The 19,004-nt window shown below is 47.3% G+C and overlaps 1 protein-coding gene across 3 annotated transcripts in view; it reads right to left on the reverse strand.

Moving 5' to 3' along the window:
• Nucleotides 1–1,797: 1,797 nt before the first annotated feature.
• The window catches only part of KDM5B (lysine demethylase 5B), a 116,690-nt gene continuing 99,483 nt past the window's right edge, over nt 1,798–19,004 (reverse strand). For all 3 annotated transcript variants that reach the window (XM_053246494.1, XM_053246493.1, XM_053246492.1), the window contains 4 exons: nt 18,397–18,508; nt 18,029–18,183; nt 2,786–3,103; nt 1,798–2,630 (listed from right to left, as the gene is read on the reverse strand). In XM_053246494.1, the coding sequence (XP_053102469.1) occupies nt 2,493–2,630; nt 2,786–3,103; nt 18,029–18,183; nt 18,397–18,508 (723 nt within the window). In that variant the 3' untranslated portion in view covers nt 1,798–2,492. The remainder of the gene's footprint in view (nt 2,631–2,785; nt 3,104–18,028; nt 18,184–18,396; nt 18,509–19,004) is intronic.

Below are 19,004 nucleotides of genomic sequence, written 5' to 3' on the forward strand. Positions count from 1 at the left end.
TTTTTTAAAAAGGAACCTAGCAGTCCATGTCAGTCCATTATGTTTAATACTTCCCAACCCATCATCCGCTAGGCTATCACATTGTCTATCATTGTCAGAGTCATATACATAAGGATCTAATCAAAAATTTTACTGTTTCTTTTTCTTAGGAATTTAAATGAGGAGCTACAGCTACCACAGGGCCAATCACTTAGGTGGTCAAAAAGAAACTGAGGGAGAAAGTGCCCAACCGCCAGTTATAATATAACTCTTGCATGCAGGGGGTGGTGGTTCTGGGCACAGTGAGGAACTAACAAACTCTACCTGGACAGTCCTGCGCAGGTGCAGAACTCTTATGGACATAAGAACATACTTATGGAGAACTCATACTTATCTGATCTCTATCCAGATCTCTCTATTATTATTATTTTTTGTAACTGACTAATTCTGCTACTCTAAAAACAGTTTTCTTAACTGTGCTTCAATAGAAGAGGAAACCAGTATGCAATATTAGAGCAAGGTAAACATAAGGGCCACTAACCATTGTTAAGGGACATGCACTATGGGATCTTTTGCAGCCTTAACTGTGGTTAATGCTAGTCATAATGTGCTGTCTGTTAACCGTAATTTGAAACCTGCATCAAATCATGGTTAATAGAAATCTATGTTAGTGTTAGTCACAACTAATGTTTGTACAGATAACACCACTAAGTTTAAGGACTTGCAATGGAAAGGGGAAGGAGCACCCTATCCCATGGTCTGATCCCAATCCCTTAACAATGGTTCAAAGGAGATGGCTCACATTATGCCTGTACCGGTCCTCAGTTTCTGGGGCTAGAAAATATTAGAATGTAGTTTTGTTAAAAGGGAAATTGTGAACAAAACAGTTTTAGAGGAGATGCCTTTTAATTACCATGTTTAACAAGATAGCACTCTGAGGGAAACTGTAAAGCAGGGCTGCTCAACTTCAGTCCTCCTGCAGATGTTGGCCTACAACTCCCATAATCCCTGGCTATTGACCACTGTGGCTGGGGATCAGAGTTGTGGTCCAAAAAGAGCTGGGGGACCTAAGTTGTGCAGGCCTGCTGTAGGTCCTCCATATTAGATAGGTATCATCAATTACCAACCAGCCCAGTATTTTGTTGGGAATGTGGCATCTCGTGCTTCTTTAGGTCAGCTGAGCCCCTGGGTAAAGACGCAATTCTGATGTAAACAAATGAAGCTTCTGATGTAGCTTCTGTTTTATCTGTTCTGTGGTTTTTCTGTCTGTCTTGTCATTACTACATCACCTGTGGCCCCACTCATTTTTGCTGAGATAGAAAGCACAACAGATGTGCTTACCTACTTGGTTATCTTGTTCCCCACATCTCAAACAATGCTTGTTCTTATGATGACTGAAAGTAGTTTCCCCTTGCCTCCTTACACATCAGAACTATTTTAATAGAAGCTGCCGAACTGTCTAACCCGGCTTCCATGTATCATTTATGTCATCTAAGACAGCTTTATAATATGTCACAGGAGTTACTTGCCCACATATACCTATATCAATAGTTTGTGGCCTAAACTGTGTGTGTGTGGGGGGGGGTGCGTGTGTGAAGAAAAGAGAACCAACATCTACAAAGCTTGGTTGACTTGCTACAGGTGATCAAAAAGTGGGTATTTACTAGGCTGATCTAGTCTCTGTGGTTTTAAAAAGAAGAAATTGGTCTGAAAATGCAACATCATGGATGCATAAATAAATAGTATGTGAAAATATGCATCATAAAACTGATCCGACTGGAAGACTGTTGCAATTCAACCTCTTTAAAGACACCCGCATTAAATTTTGTAACATAACCAAGGGTTTATTCCACAATATAAACTGCAACATCTGATACAAGCTACCAAAAAGAAGAAAAAGCCAAAATACAGCTGTGGCCATTACTTTACAGAGCTTTTCTGTCTCCTACATCACTAGTCCATCAGTGACACTAGAACCTAAACATTTGCTTTCTGTACATTAACCAATGCTAAGAGCACCAACACGCTGTTCAGAATTATAATTCCAGTCACTGAAACCAGACACAGAAGTTATTGCTCAGATAAATAAAGCTAGTCTAAAAATCAAAGTGGGGAAAATAATCTAAAGTTTTCAAAAAGGTCAATAGCGTAAACAGGGGTTCTTTAAAAAGAGGACATATGGGAATTTAGTGCAGTGTTTGCACCTAAACAGATTAAGTGTGCTGGTAAATTCCAAAGAGGTAATTTAATGCTGTAGATGAAAAGGTGCATGTTTTGATGCCTTCCAAATTGGCAAGAACTCCTGCTAAACAGTCAGAATTTCAAATCTCAAATAACCACAAACAGTTTAAAGGATAAAAATACAAAAGTGTCAAATTGTTTTGAGTTCTGAAAAATGATCCCATGAGAATAGAACTAGCACCATTTTCAACTTGGCTCTAAAACCAGCTCTGTGGCTTTATGGGGGAAAATCTGATCTTCTCTTGTAGAGTCCTGTATGCTCACTGGACAGTTTACTTTCGATATGGAGAATCCTTTCCAGTACAGCTCACACAGATGTAGTCTTCTTTTTCTGCCATCTCTGGAGAAACACCCACACACACTTGATGGAACCACTGGTTGCAGCAGCCATCACACTGGACCCAGTCCACCTAGATACAAAAAGCAGACAAGTCTTCAGAAAAGATAGCAACTATGACGTATCACTTTTATGTCTGGTCACTTTCAAACTGTACATAGCTACAGGAACATTGCTAATGTGTTTTTTAACAACATAATTTCATTCCTACATCCCCTCTCAACTTACCTCATCACCTTCAGGCTGCAGGCAGTTGACAGCTGGACAGATGGCATCCTCATCTTCAGATTCCTCCTGTTCAGAGAAGGACATATCTGACAGAAGCAACTGGCTTTCACTAGAGCGCTGAATGTCAAACAGCCTCTCTCTTTCCAGCTTGCTGGTACTCAGCTCTCTCAAATGAGTGAGTTTCAGTTTTTTCTTGTTGGGAGTTATTTTTCGGACTCTCGTTCTCATCTCATTGCAGAAATTCCCTCTCTCAAAGCGCCTCTTTAGCTTCCTTTCCACAGAACAAATTCCATCTCTCTTTCCTCGGCAACAATCGTGCTGTGAGAAACAAATTAAAAACACCACCATTAAGTACTGCATAGCCAGCTCTTCCATGACTTTCCACATAATGAATTACAAGCACATCTTCAGCGTAACACTTTGGAATTATGGAAGTGAAGAAAAGAAAAATGCCTTTTTCTTACAAAGCTGGTAAACGTAGAAGGGGCTTTTATTTATTTTATGTTTAAGATAAAGGAACAAAATCAAAGCCCAAACTCAGGTTGACTGTTAGTTGCCAATATGCAAGCTTTCCCTAACTGCCGTTTGAACTCATATGTCATCACAGAAGTCTGGAGCTCTAGTTTCAGTCTGTTGAAGTGATTTCCACTAGATACTGGTTGGGCTTACGAGATGCAATGGAATACTTACATTCTAACTACACAAGAGACTTCGGGACAGAAGCAGCTGTGCGTCACTGGTTGGAAGTGATGTGGGGAGGGGAAAGAAGGGCTGAATTTCTAATGTGCCTTCTGGTTTATCAAGAACATTTACAGCATCTCATGGCTGGAAACATTAGGGAGAAAAATGGAAGTTATGTTTGGGTGACTATCTCTATATATGCTGTTAGTAAGGAGGCGGTGGCTGGATTTAGAATAAATCAGTTAAAAAAAACTTTTCACACAATTTCACTTTAGTCCATAAGCCAGGCCCAAAGGTTTTGGCCACTGGTACCGTATCAGGAGCCATCTAATGGCACAGCGGGGAAATGACTTGCCTAGGGAGCAAGAGGTTGCTGGTTTGAACCACTGCTGGTATGTTTCCCAGACTATGGGAAACACCTACATCGGGCAGCAGCAATACAGGAAGATGCTCAAAGGCATCATCTCATACTGCATGGGAGATGGCAATGGTAAACCCCTCCTATATTCTACCAAAGAAAACCACATTGCTCTGCGGTTGCCAGGAGTCAACACTGAATTGAGGGCACAACTTTACCTCACCATATCAGGGCACGAATGCTCATTTTTGCCAATGTCTACGCCCCAGAGATGGAAAACAGGAACCTGTGTCAGACTATTGGTCTATCTAGCTCTGTATTGTCTTCACAGACTGGCAGCAGAGCCGGATTAACCTAGTAGCAAATGTAGCATTTGCTACGGTCCCCGCATTTTTGAGGGCCCCACACTAAATGTTTGCAAGCTTTTCTCCTATTCCTATAACCTTCTCTCCTGTCTGGAGATCTCTCCTCCTCTCTGCTTCTGCAATCCACCCTAGGCAGGAAAAGAGCCATTGCGGTCTTAGTGCTCACCGGTCACCCAGCCCTCACAGCTTCACTCATTCTTGTTGAAGGGAAAGTTCGCTTTTCTGCCCAGGCAGTGCTCCAAATGGCGAAAAGCTGGGGCTTGCAGCAGCCCAAAGGAAATAGCCTGTCCACTGGCTCTTGGAAATTTCTTGTCATGCTTACTTTAGGGCTCCTTTATAACATATGCTACAGGCCCCACATTAGCTTAATCTGGCCCTGACTGGCAGCAGCTTTTCCAAGGTTGCAGGCAGGAATCTCTCTCATCCCTATCGTGGAGAAGCCAGGGAGGGAACTTGGAACCTTCTGCTCTTCCCAGAGCGGCTTCATCCCCTGAGGGGAATATCTTGCAGTGCTTACACATCAAGTCTCCCATTCATATGCTACCAGGGTAAACCCTGCTTAGCTATGGGGACAAGTCATGCTTGCTACCACAAGACCAGCTCTCCTCTCCTAGGTGATTGCACTTATAGCTTTCTCTGTGTTATCACCCCTTCTTTATCCCTAACCACCACCCCTACCCAAATTAGGGTATAATTGCAGTCATTTTTGTACAGCAGGAAGGATTAGAGTAAGGTTAGGATAACTGAAGAAAAATAGGTTGCTAAACTGTAACTGATGACCTGGAAGTGGATACATTAACATTTATAAGCCTGGGTTCTGCACCTGCACAGAACCTCCTGGGTGGATTCCTCAAGCTCCTTGTGGTGCCAAGATTTGCTTTGCATGCACAGCGCATTCGTTATTTATGGTGGATAGGTGCCATCATATTTGGTTCCTGCACAACCACCCAAAAGTACAATAAACACAAGTCTTTGTAGGCCACAAACAGCCACTTAGTTTTACGGAAGTTCCGCCGGACAATTGCTTTGCTAACTGGGCAAAGAGGAGAAAAAAACAAAAAGAAACCGTGCACACTGCTAAATGAGGGAAAACCAAACTAGAAAAAAAACTGAAAAAGCACGGGCTGAACTGCGACCTAGGAACCTGTCTGATGTGTCTCTTTGCTCAGTTAGCAGGAGTATCTTATCTAAATGCCTATCTTCCACGCTGTCAGTCTTAATGTTTCCAAGTTTGGGTGAAGCACTTTACCTCAACTGCGGGACAGGAGATTCGTGGTGACCCTCACAGTAAGAGTCAAAGTCTGGAACTGAATCCCTTCCTATAGGTTGTTCTCTACAGTCCACCACTTCAGAGATCCCAGGACAGAATCTGGGATAGTTACGAGTCTTGTAAGGGTTGTCTACATTCGGTTGAAAGACTGACAAACCATAGCTGGAGCTTCCTCATAAGTAGACATGTGTACCACACTGTCACAGTGCAAGAGCCCATGAGGCCCCATAATTTCTGGATGTTGTGCACCCTCTGAGGTGGTTTCATCTAAAAAAGTTGAATCAGTTATTTTATATAATGGCAGTGCTTACTGGGCAAGAATGCCCTTTGAGCCTGTGCATCCAACAACACATCAGTTAATTTATTCTCTTCGCAGGAGTTAGGCTGGACTTTTTCCAGTTGACCGGTATTCCCAGAGTCTTGAGGAGATGTAGTAGAACATAAGAGATCTGAGGAAGTAACTTGCTTTTGTCTCTAGCTGCCAAAAGCCAGTCATCTAGGAAAGGGGGAAATCACCAGACCCTTGGGTTTTGCAGATGAGCCACAACCATGATCATGCATTTCGTAAACACTCTTGGGGCAGTTGCAAGTCCAAAAGGAAGTACACTGTATTGGTAGACCACACTCCCCACAGTAAACCTCAGGTATTTTTGGTGATTTGCTTGTATGCCTATGTGGAAATATGCATCCTTTAGATCCAACACTGCAAGCCATTCCTCCTGGTAAAGAAGAGAAAGGATACCTTGCAACGTTATCATCTGAAATTTCCGGGCATGTGTCCACTGGACAGAAGCAACTGCCCCTTTCTTCAAAAATGCTTTCACTTCTTCCCTCACTGTTGGTGAGGCAGGTGTGTACCTTATGCCTATAAAGACCAGCAGGCACTTGAACTCTGTTGCATAGCCTGTATTGATTATGTGCAAGACCCAATGATCTCAAGTTATGTGGTGCCATGCAGACTCATGGCTTGCAACTAGATGAAAGATGTGGCAGTTAGGGAAGGTGTTGGTGGATGGATAGGTACATCAAAGATGCTGCTTTGATTTTGAGGTTTTAAGTGGAACCCCTGGAAATAATAGTAAGCATGGGTCCAAAAGGAGACCCATAAGATTTACACTGGAACTTCTGATACAGTTTATTATTATTATCTCTATATAGAATTCACTTATGGATGACAGAGTTGAGGACTATGTCCAGAGGCATCCGGAGCCATGCGGATGATTGCCTCGGGAAGGGAGGAGCAGTGAGCTAGGGACGGCAGGCGGAATCGGCAGACTCAGGAGACAGAAGAAGAAAGCAGGAAAGGCAGAGAGGAAAGGAGGAACCATTGCCTGGGGAGGGAGCAGCAACAAGGGAGGTGGGAACCGGCAGACTCGGGAACAGAAAAGGAAAGGAACGGTGGAGGAAACCGACCACAGAGAGAGGCACTGGGGGGGAGAGAGAGAGGGCGAGAGAGGCGCCGGGGGGGGGGAGAGAGAGAGGGCGAGAGAGGCGCCGGGGGGGGAGAGAGGGCGGGCGAGAGAGGCACCGGGGGGGGGAGAGAGAGGGGCCGGGGGGAGAGAGAGAGAGGGCGGGCGAGAGAGGCGCCGGGGGGAGAGAGAGGGGGGGCGGGCGAGAGAGGCGCCGGGGGGAGAGAGAGGGGGGGCGGGCGAGAGAGGCGCCGGGGGGGAGAGAGAGGGGGGGCGGGCGAGAGAGGCGCCGGGGGGGAGAGAGAGGGGGGGCGGGCGAGAGAGGCGCCGGGGGGGAGAGAGAGAGGCTGGGCGAGAGAGGCGGGGGGAGAGAGAGAGGCTGGGCGAGAGAGGCGCCGGGGGGGGGAGAGAGAGAGGCTGGGCGAGAGAGGCGCCGGGGGGGAGAGAGAGGGCGGGCGAGAGAGGCGCCGGGGAGGAGAGAGAGGGCGGGCGAGAGAGGCGCCGGGGAGGAGAGAGAGGGCGGGCGAGAGAGCTGTGGGAGGACCAGCCATATTCTCCCATCTAAATCCAAAAAGGAAGTAAACTACCGCACAGATGCTCTGTGCAGGTTCAGCTAGTTATTATTGTTACATTTATATCCCATTCTTCCTCCAAGGAGCCCAGAGCGGTGTACTACATACTTAAGTTACTCTTTCACAACAGCCCTGTGAAGTAGGCTAGGCTGAGAGAGAAGTGACTGGCCCAGAGTCACCCAGCTAGTATCATGGCTGAATGGGGATTTGAACTCGGGTCTCCCCGATCCTAGTCCAGCACTCTAACCATTACACCATGCTGGCTCTTTTACAGAAAGTTTACAGCAGACCTTGCGCTCAGAAAACTTATAAGCAGGTTGTCACTGATTATATCCACGATATCTAGAGGTAGCATAGGAGGTTGAAGTAGACATGAAGTATTTGGCAGTGAACTTTGATTCCCCCCCTCCCCCGTTTCTCCATGGTGGAATCAATATCTCTAAAAAGGTCCTTGCCATCCAACGGCAGGCTCAATTTTCTCATTCACATCTTGCTGCAAACTCACAGAGTGTCGCCACACGTCTGCAGATGGAAATAGCTGTAGTAATTGTCCTGGATTCCATTTCTGCCAAATGTCTGGCAGAACTGAGTTGTTGGCACATTACAGAAGTAGACTGAGTAGCCTCCACGAAGCGCCGCTTGAACTCATCCAGAGTTTTGGAAGTATGATCCCAGAAGAGATTATCCCAAAGAGAAAGATTGTACTCAGCCATACAAACAGTATAATTGGCAATCTTTACAGACAAGCAAGCAGTCAAATAGGTTTTTTGGCCTAGCACATCAAGCTTGCACCCTCTTCTTTATCCGTTGATGAAGAATGGTGACAGCCAGACTTAGAGGTAGCAAAGTCTATAACTAAGGAATTTGGCATAGGGTACTTCAATAAGTACTCATTGTTTTCTTCCTGTACCCTATAGGCTTTCCAAACATTTGGATGTTGGTGCTGATGTTTGGAGGACCTCCCAAGCAGACTAAGGAGCCTCAGATTACTGGCAGCATAGGTAAGAAGACAGGCTGAGCAGTCCGGGAGGTGATAGATCATAAACTGGATCTTTAAGGTCCATGGTCGTCTTCTTTCAAGTCCTAAAGCTTCCACCATTTCTGAAACCTGTAGGTGATAAGATTGGAGCTCTTCATTAGGAGAGATAGATGGAGTAGGTTGCACATCTGGTGGCGGATGAAATAGATGTTTTGTAGAGGCAGATTAACCATCAGTCGAGGTAAAGTTATCGTACTCCTCATCTGAAGATGGCTGACTAGTTGCCTGAATTGCTGGGAGAGCAGCATCCTGGGAGGGACCACAGCATGAGTTGCAGTAATAATTTGAGTTCCAGCAGTAGCACATGTCCGTTGAGCAACCAAGGAGATTGGTGCAAGAGATGAAGAAGTGGATGGTGGTAAATGAGAGACAGACCCATTGACTCTAAGAGGGTTTGAGGAGATGTAACCTGGGTTCCACTCTCCACCATACCCAAGGTGGTAGGTTGGCATGACTTCCAGAATTGTATTCATAATAGTCCTAAGAAAGGCTCTACACTGATCCTGCTCAACTTAGGGCCCCCCCCAGCTGTTTTTGGACGACCATAACCCCCAGCCACAGTGGCCAGTAGCCAGGGATTATGGGAGTTGTAGGCCAACATCTGCAAGAGGGCCAAAGTTGAGCTGCCCTGCTCTACACCATGGTACTGATGGGTATCCACCCAACCACCTTCAGAGAGCAAACCCTGAGACACTGTGTAGCCCTTTGAAGACTTCTAAGAAGTAGAACAGGAAGCAAGCGATCAACTGATGGCAGGCTGTATAGCAGAAGGTTGCAAGGGGACCTGAAATGTAGTGGTAGCACCAGGAGTGACATCTTGGGCCGGAGACATTGATGGAGTCTTCAGTCTTGTAACAGGCATCTACATCGGCATCCTAGCCCCGGCTGAGAAAATCTTTGAAAGTCAAGGCTGATGGCATACTCTCATTATAATTCAGCAGAGACAGCGCTGTAGAAGGGTCCAAGTCAACCTCCAAATCAGCTTCCTCAGCATCAATGTTGTACGATGCTGAGGAGTAGGTTCCCTTGGTGTCGACAGTGACTGTCGAGGTGTAGAGGCCAGCAATAAGGACTTTGCACAGTGATGGGCAACTGATGTTGAGGCCGATGTCAAAGGGCGCACAGGTGTCAACACAGACAGCAAGGAAGGATGTCATGGAGGGTCCAAAAAGGACACGGTATCACAAGTCTCAACAGGGGAGCGAGCCCCAGCAGTGGTTCCTCTAATTTTTTGCATCTTTATGCGGAATGAGTTTTGTTCTGGGCGGCAGTATCAAGGCATCGTGTGTGCACCTGAATTCAGAGTGGGACTCTCCTGATTAAACCTGAGTGGGATCTAAAATTAACTGAGTGAACATCAGAAAACTTGTGAGTGCGCACGCATGCCTTAGAGGGACCAGTGACCGCCACCCAGTGGTGATCCAGATACCAACAGGGATGTCAATGCATGCTGAAAGTCTGTTGGAGATAGAGCAGTGACAGACGATGAAGCTGCAGTCAATGTCAAAAGAGGAGTGGAGACTCGATCTCGATGTTTAGAAATGGGAGCATCACGATCCTCATCAAAACCTTACGCTTCTTCTTATGCTTGTGCTTATGTGAAGAAGATTCTTTAAACAGCAAAACCAGCCATTTGAAAACTTGTTCAGATGCCAGGATTGAAGATCCAGATGTTGAGGGTTTAGACTGTGCAGGTGCGGCAGCCCTTGACATCAATGTCGACAGGGATCGCAGCATTGGCAGTTTCAGTTAGGGGTCTGCATGCAACTGGGAAGCCCGGTTTGGTTCGAATCAAACCCAACTGGGCCTGGTTCCATTAGCGTTGAGCCAGGCCCCAGTTTGACTCAAGGCCGAACCAGTTTGGGCCAGGCTCGAAGGTGGGGGGGGGGGAATCAAAAAACTAATATTATATATAATATATATCTTAAAGAAATCTTACTGCCCCGTCTGGGGGCCTCTAGAGGGTGCTGCTGCAGCCATGAAGGAGGTAAAAACAGGTTGCTTACCTGTAACAGATGATCTGGTAGTGGTTCCATCATTCATAATCAGTGGGTTCTGCGTCTGCGCAGATCAGCTTCGGGTAGAATTCGTTAGCTCCTCGCGACGCCAGCAACCGCCAGTTGCACGTGACTGTAGTAGCCTCTAGTGGCGGTTGGGCATCTCTGCAATCAGTTTCTTGATGGCAGACATGGCCGTACGATGTTCCTGTTACAGTGGCTTGTCATGTCAGATGCGGGGACGGCAGGGAGGGCGTTATGAATGATGGAACCACTACCAGATCATCTGTTACAGGTAAGTAACCTGTTTATCTGGATATTGGTTCCATCATCCATAATTAGTGGGTGAATTACGAGCTACCCAGCTGGAGTTGGGCATAATCTGCCAGTCACTGTAACACCCTCTTTAAAACTGCCCATCCAAAGTCAGCAGCCTTTGCTGCTCTAATGTCCAAAGAGTAGTGTTTCACAAACGTTTGGTGCAATGACCACGTTGCTGCCGTGCAGATGTCAGCGAAGTGAATGCCAGCCAAATGCGCAGCCGATGTGGCGTAAGCCCTAGTAGAGTGTGCCTTAATTGTCTTTGGGGGACTGACCCCTTGTTGGTCATACGCGAGTTTAATCAACTCCACCAACCAAAAGGAAAGCTTCTGTCGGGTTGGAGAACACCCCATGAACTTCCCTTTCAAGTCTATAAACAACCGAGGTGTCTTGCGTATAGCACTCGTGGCCTTCAAATAGAACAGAAGAGCACGTCGGACGTCTAGCAAGTGCACCGCACGTTCGAGGGGAGATGTTGGGTCCCTAAAAAAGGTAGGTAGTACAATATCGGTGTTCAGGTGAAAATCAGTCACCACTTTAGGCTGGAAATCAGGATCCAGGCGCATGACAACCCTTTCCAGATAAATTTTGTATAGGGTTCGTCAATACGCAGTGCACGCAGCTCACTTACTCTCCTGGCGGAGGTTACTGCCACTAAGAACAGAGTTTTAAGGGTCAAGTGTTTAAGAGAAGCTTCAGCTAGCGGCTCAAAGGGCGCCTCCGTCAGAGATGAAAGAACTAAGGAGAGGCTCCACTTCTCGGCTGGCTGCCGCACTGGAGGATACAGATTATTGATGCCTCTTAAAAAGTCCTTACAATGCGGATGGGTAAAGACCGTCTTGCCGTCCCACCCATCGTGGTGCACTCTATATTGCCGCCATATGAACCTTAATAGACACGTTTGCCAGTCCGCCCTGCTTCAGAGTAGTGATGTAGAGAAGGACGGCTTTCAGACTCGCCTCCCTAGGGTCACAGCCTTTGGAGGCAGCATGTGCAGCGAACCTACGCCATTTCGCTCTGTAGTTGCGTCTCGTGGACCACTTACGGGTATTCAGGAGGATCTTCCTCAGAAGCCTATACTCCACGCTGTGAGATTCAGTACAAACAGGTTGGGGTGCACCACCCTGCCTTGATCTTGAGTGACTAGATCTGTCCACTGAGGGAGTCTCCTGTAATTCCCTCTCGATAGTCTGAGTAGCTGTGTGTACCACGGCTGCCTTGGCCACCATGGAGCAATCACTATTGCCCTCGTTCAGTTGTGAAGCAACTTGGCAACCACCCGAGGCAGTAAGGGTGTGGGTGGATAAGCATAAAACAGCTCCTGGCTTCAGAGATACTGAAAGGCATTGCCCTTGCTCAGTGGTCCGACCCCCATCCGTGAACAGTAATGCTCGCACCTGCTGTTCTCGGCGGTCGCAAACAGGTCCACCATTGGCTTGCCCCAAGCTTTGAATAGTTATCCAAGCACTTCAGGATGCAATTCCCATTCGTGCAGCTCCAACACTAAGTCCCTGCTCAGTGAGTCTGCCAGTCAGTTCATGCTGCCCTTGATATGAATGGCCACGGGGTAAATCCCGAGCGGGATGCACCAGTTCCATAACTGCAGACTGAGATCACATAGAGACCTGGACACTGTCCCGCCTTGCTTGCTGACGTAAGCAATGGCTGTTGTATTGTCCATCTGTAACTGGACCGTCTTCCCGACCAGTTCTCCCTGAAAGGCGACCAGGGCTCTCAACGCAGCCAGCAGCTTGAGGAACTTTATATGCAGGAGTCTCTCTTTCGGGGTCCATACCCCTTGAGCTCTGTGGTGCAGCAAATGCACCACATTTGGTCCCCCAACCGTGCATGGAGGCATCGGATGTCACTGTCAATGCGGGCTCCCGTGTGCAAAATTGAATGCCCGTGAGCATATTTGACTCTTTTGTCCACCAATTCAATGATTCTAAAACTTTCTGTGGAAGAGTCACCCGTTTGGACTGAGGTTCGGACCTTGGTTTGTAGGCTCTCAGAAACCAGAGCTGTAGCTTGCGCATCTGTAACCTCGCGTACAGGACTGTGGTGGTGCAGGACGCCATCAGGCCCAACAGTACCTGTACTGTCTTTGCCTTTTGTGTGGGATTCTCCTGACAACAGTAAATCAGGACACGCAGACGGGAAAACCGAGCTACTGGAAGGAATGCCTTCTGGGCTGACATATTCAGGTCCGCGCCAATGTACTGTAGGCGCTTTGCTGGCTGGAGAAAGGATTTCTCCCAATTGATCTGCACCCCTAGGTCCTCCAGTAGGTTTGTCACCATGTCTATGTGCCGCAGCAACTGTTATTTTGTTGCGGCTGTCAGAAGCCAGTCGTCCAAGTACGGATAAATGGACACACCCTGTACTCTGAGATGGGCCACAATCACCGCTACACATTTTGTGAACACTCTGGGGGCGGTGACTAGCCCGAACAGAAGCACATTGTATTGGTAAATTTCGCTTCCCATGGTGAAGTGTAGGTACTTGCGATGATTCTGCTGAATGCCTATGTGAAAGTACGCATCCTTTAAGTCGAGCGTTGCAATCCAGCTCTCCCTGTGGAGGAGTGGAAGGATGGCTTGCAACGTTGTCATTCTGAATTTTTGTACTTCGATGTACTGATTCAGGCCTCACAGATCCATTATAGGTCTTATGCCTCCGTCGCGTCTGGGGATTTGGAAGCAGCGGGAATAAAATCCCGTCTGACTGAAAGCCCACCTCACCGGTGATACTGCTCCCTTTAATAAGAGCTTCTGCACCTCTTCCCGCAAAATCAGTGTTTCCGGAGTACATTTCACTCCCAGGAACGGTGGGTTTTCCTTGAACTCCAGCGCATATCCCGTTGAAACTATGCATAGGACCCACTGATCCGATGTTATATGGTGCCATGCTTGGGCATGGCTTGCCAGTTTGATGGTTATTCTGGCGGTGTTCAAGGAGATGGTGTTCCTCTTACTCTGAGAAGTCTGGTTTGTCCTGTTCCTCGGGTAATAGGGTCGCCTGTTACTATTGCAGAAACGTTGGTAAGGCCTTTTGAAGTCCCTCCTGTCAGAACGACGATAGGAACCCTGACGAGCTTGATACTGCCCGTACTGAGTATACTGGTTGTAAGGTCTGTTCTTCCCAGTATATTTGGAATTAGTGAAAGACCGAGCTGCAATTCGGGATTTCTTCCACTGCTCCATGGTTTCATCCGATCCCTCATGTCCTGTTGAAGTGCAGTTGCACGCAACCAGGCATGTCGTCTTAGAATAATAGAAGCAGTTAAGAGTCCGAGATTCGGATTCAGCCAGGTGCTTAGCGTTCGCCAATTGCTGGCGGGTGGCCGCAGTTGTCTTTGCAAATATTGCCTCGAACCTCTCGACAAACTCACCAGGCTCCAGCGCTGTGTGCTGATCATACAAAGCCTCCCAGAGGAAATGCGTAAATCTCGCCTGGCAAGCTACATAATTGGCTATCTTGATAGGCAAGGATGCGGTCGAATAAGTTCGCCTGCCAAGCATGTCCAGCTTGCAGCCTTCTTTGTCTGCCGGTGTTGTATGTCGCTTGCCGCCTTTAGTTGTTGTCGCACAATCTACCACCAGAGAATTTGGAGCGGGATGGTGCACTAAGTAAGTGTTGTCTTCTTCTTGAATGTGATATAGAGCCTCCAGCCGCTTGGAAGTAGGTGTGGAAGTCTGTAATACCTCCCAAGCCGACTTAGCAGCCCTTGAAATATGTGGCAGCATGGGCAGGTAAACTGGCTGGAGGCCCGCAGCGGCCCGCATCATATTATAAACGGGGTCATCCAGGTCAGTCGTCTTTTCCTTGAGGTGTAGACCCAGCACTCGAGCCATTTCAGCTACCTGCTGATGGTAACCTTTCATTTCTTCATTTGGAGAAATCGATGGTATTGCCGCCACATCCGAGTCCGGATCCGGGAGTGACGGAGTCTCTGGCTCTTCGGGATCACCCTCAGTTGAGTCTGAGGTATAGTCCTCCTCAATATCTTCATCCTCATCGTTTTCCCTAGACAACACCGGCGAGTTGCCTACAGCTGTAGAGGTCATTGTAACCAGCTCCTTAGCCGTCTGTGTCGCTGCCTGGTGGCTAACAGAGCGCAATGGCTGTGTAGACGCAAGTGGCACATCAGTTTGTAATGAAATTGAACGCTGCACTGGCAGTGTGAGTTCAGGTCTGGGAGGTAAATGCGCCTGAAGCGATACTGTACGTTGAGTGGGCCTCGGTACAGAGGCTTGGACGGCTGTCTCCGCCTGCTGCACAAGAATCATTGGTTGCACTGCAGTTTGTACAGCTATTTCAGTCCTTGCAGCCTGCATGGCAGTTTGCACAACCGTCTCAGTGCTATCCACCCTTATGGGGGGGGGGTGCGCATCCTCTTTCCTCTAGCCATCTCTTGTAAAGAGAGTACTCCTCACGAGTTATCGTAATCGAATCTCCCCAACCATCTCTGGGTAGGAGACCCATTACAGGCATAGCCTTCGCTGATAGAGAGGGCGTTTTTGGAATACGCAGAACATTATAGTCACCTTCATTAAAACCAGTAAAGGTGTAGGTAGATGGTGTACTCTCCTCTGAATTAAGCATACGCGCCAGCCTACTACCGGGAGAAAGCTCCCTCTGCCCCGGTGTGGTCATGGGGGACATTCCTGATGTCGGCAATTGTATAACACTTGAATCTTCTTCCTCATAGGGCACAACGCTGAGGCTGACATCGGGCACGATGTCGATGTCCATGTCTGGCACAATATCGAGCTCAGTGTCAAGAATAACTGCTACTGTCGATTCCGGAGCAGCGCAGCCTGTAGATGCCGGCCTCGACACCGAGCGGTGTCGATGTTGAGGAGTCAGTATCGAAGGCGCCGCTGTCTCCCGTTTGTCCTCCCTCGACGCCGAGTGACCTTGATGTCGAGACAGCGGAGTCAGTGGGGCCTGATGAGGTGTCGGTGCCGGGGATAAGGAAGCCGCCCGCCGTCAAGGGATGACATAGTTCTGCAGACCCGAAGGCGAAGGCGTGTGCTCCGCAACCGGCACGAGCTGCTTTTGTTTCTTAGGAGGCGGCTCCTTTTTCGAAAGCTTCTCCTTGTGCTTCCTCTTGTGGCGTTCCTCTGGATGCTTAAAGGGGGCCGACGCGGACGAGGTTGAAGCGGTCGATGCCGCAGCCTTCGATGTCGTAGCCCTCGATGTGGAAGCACTCGATGTCGAGGCCCTCTCGGTCGATTTCGAGGAAGCGGCCTCCTTCGGGGATTTAGACTGCCCTTCCGGAGCAGGACCCGGCACAGTATTCTCTGCAGCCCTTTTAGGCATCAGAGACTCCTCAAGCAAATACACTCGAAGGCGTGCTGCACGATTCTTCAAAGTCTGCTTGCTAAAGGTAATGCAGACTGAGCAGATATTCGCGTCATGCCGCTCTCCCAAGCAAAACAAGCAGAGGGCATGGCCGTCCGTCGAGGGAATCTTTCCATGGCAATTAGTGCACCGCTTAAAGGTTGTCTTGTCCCTCCCAGTCTTCCCCGAGCCATCTGTCTTACCAGATCTCTCGGTCATTTTCAAAGAATAGTCGTCCGGTCCGTTTGCCGAAGGGAAAAATCCGAGACTGCGACAAGTCCAAAGGGAAGTCCGTGAGAAAAGCCGAGTCCGTTCCGTCGTCAGAGGGGGAAATCAGAGTTCGCGACAAATCCAAAGGAGTGTCCGTGAGGGAAGTCGAGTCCGTATGCAAATTTCAAGCCAAATTTATCCGAAATAAAGCCAAGTCCAAAGGAGTATACGAAAGAGTAGTCAAAGTCCGTTTTCCAAGATCAGAAGTCCAAATAAACGATCAACAAACTTTCTTCGAGGAGCAACTATCTCCGAGAACTGAACGCAATGGCGGTCAGAAAGAAACTGATTGCAGAGACGCCCAACCGCCAGTAGAGGCTACTACAGTCACATGCAACTGGCGGTTGCTGGCATCACGAGGAGCTAACGAATTCTACCCGAAGCTGATCTGCGCAGGTGCAGAACCCACTAATTATGGATGATGGAACCACTATCCAGATCCAACAGTTCTCACTCCCCCTACCTGCCTCACCTGGACTTTTTAAGGCTGGTTTGGCCGATTTACAGGCCTTTTCAGCCCTCTCCCTGCCCATAGTGGCCATTTTGAAGGCCACCGCACATGTGCACTGGCATTTGTATGCCCAGGCCACTCAAGCATGCAAATGGCCACCACGGGTAGTACCAAACTGACCCTAAAAAGACCAGGGGAGGCTGGCAGGGTGAGCGGGAACCACTGGAGACTCCCCCCCACCGCCGTGGCAGCACCCCCGCCCCCAGAAAGCCACCAGACTGGGTGATAACTTTTCTCTTAATTTTTTAAAACACAACTTTTTAAAGTTTTAGAGCCCTGAGCTGGCGTGTGTGTGTGTGTGTGTGTTCGGCTCGAGGTCGAGCCAAACTGAACCAAACTGGTCCCAGTTTTACTCGAGGGCGAGTTATCAAACAGGGCCAGTTCAATGGCGAACTGGCTCAACCTCAAGCCAGTTCGCACATCGCTAGTCTCAGTGCCTCTTTGTACAAAGCTGTTCAAAGTCTAAGTGTTCCGTTTTTCAGTGTTTGACAGGAGAAAGTTCAAATTTTGCAAGCCAATGTATTGTGATTCTCTCCCAAGCACAAAAGGCAATGTTTGTGGCAGTCAGTGGATGGGAGTTCGCCACCACAATTCCTGCACTTCTTAAAATGTCCATGAGGGCACAAAGTGATTGAAGCAGACATCCAAGACCAAAGAACCACCTGAGTCCAATAACCAGGCGCAGAACCCGGGGTTATGAATGGCAATGAATCACAATCCAGATGTTCTTGTACTCTCCCCATAGAGTAATCTTTGGGGGATATTCCTGCGCATTTTCATTTCCATTCCTCTGATAAGATGGATACAATTTTATATACTTTTTGTGTTTTTAAAAGCTTTTAAAAACACCATTGCCCATTTGCCCACTGCAGTCCAGATGGTTAGGATAATAAAAGCATGAGAACACACTGAATGTATTGCAATGTGATTGTCTATTTTCCCATCTTTAGGGGTTCACCTTGTCACAAATCACAATCGGCATTTGTCCCCCCAGTTGGTACTGATCACCCCAGTTGGTTCAGGTACTAACAGTATTCCTATAAAGTTAACCAAGTCCAAGCACACTCTACCTTTCTTAGAGAAATTCCGGTCCCAAATACCTACCTTTTCACTTGTTGGTCCTACGGGCGACCTCTGTTCTGACTTGGAAACAGGGCTCTGCTTTGTGAATAAGATTTCATAGAGCTCTTGTATTTCAGGTAATGAAACCTGCAGCAATTGGGCTTCCATCATCAGTTCATTCAGCTCTGCACTAATAGCTATAATTACAAACACAAGCATTTTCAGTTCTCCACGAAGATAACAGGTATATAGCTTTAATAAATAAAAAATATATTTATCCCCTCCCCCAAGCATGTCAAAGAGAAATTAGTTTTACAGACTCCCTTCAACATGAAGCTGAACAAAGATGGACTTAGAGTTTTACACAAGCATTTCACAATCATCAGAGTTATTATGTAATCCATTCTTACCATGAAGGGGGATGCAGTTTTGTCCTGTAGAAAAAGGAGAATGTAAATGCATGGGTCTGTTATTCCAGTCATGAGGCAAAGAGAAAGACGTAGCACCAATTGTCTGTGATACCTGATTAAAGAAAAACAGTTAAACATCTTTTCCTTTAAAATGCTTTGAATTTGAATGATCAAAAGTATTAAAGTATACTTTTAATAAAATATTAAATGATCAGCTTTGTATCTTAGGCTTAAAAGTCATGTTATATTTTGCTGTTATTCAATATTTTTTGTAAAGATCTATAAATAAGAGGGAGCAGAATTATAAAACATATAGCAGAACAAGCTTTGCTAAAACAAATCAGCATGGCTTCTGCAAAAGATAATCCTGCCTCACCAAACAGATACAATCTTTTTGTGAGCGTCAAACATGTAAACAGAGATAACCTAGTGAACATTTTCACCCTATTTCAGAGTGAGCACAGGAAACACTGCCTTCACTCTGTGACATCACATAACCAAAGCTGATTTCAGCTTGTTGAAGAGATCACATTTTACATAAGATTTTCCATCACTGTTCAATACTGTAAGGACTGCAATTTGCAAAGAGCTTGGGCCAATCCTGACTA

Source organism: Hemicordylus capensis, chromosome 4 (genome assembly GCF_027244095.1).
Source record: "Hemicordylus capensis ecotype Gifberg chromosome 4, rHemCap1.1.pri, whole genome shotgun sequence".
Taxonomy (NCBI): Eukaryota; Metazoa; Chordata; class Lepidosauria; order Squamata; family Cordylidae; genus Hemicordylus; species Hemicordylus capensis.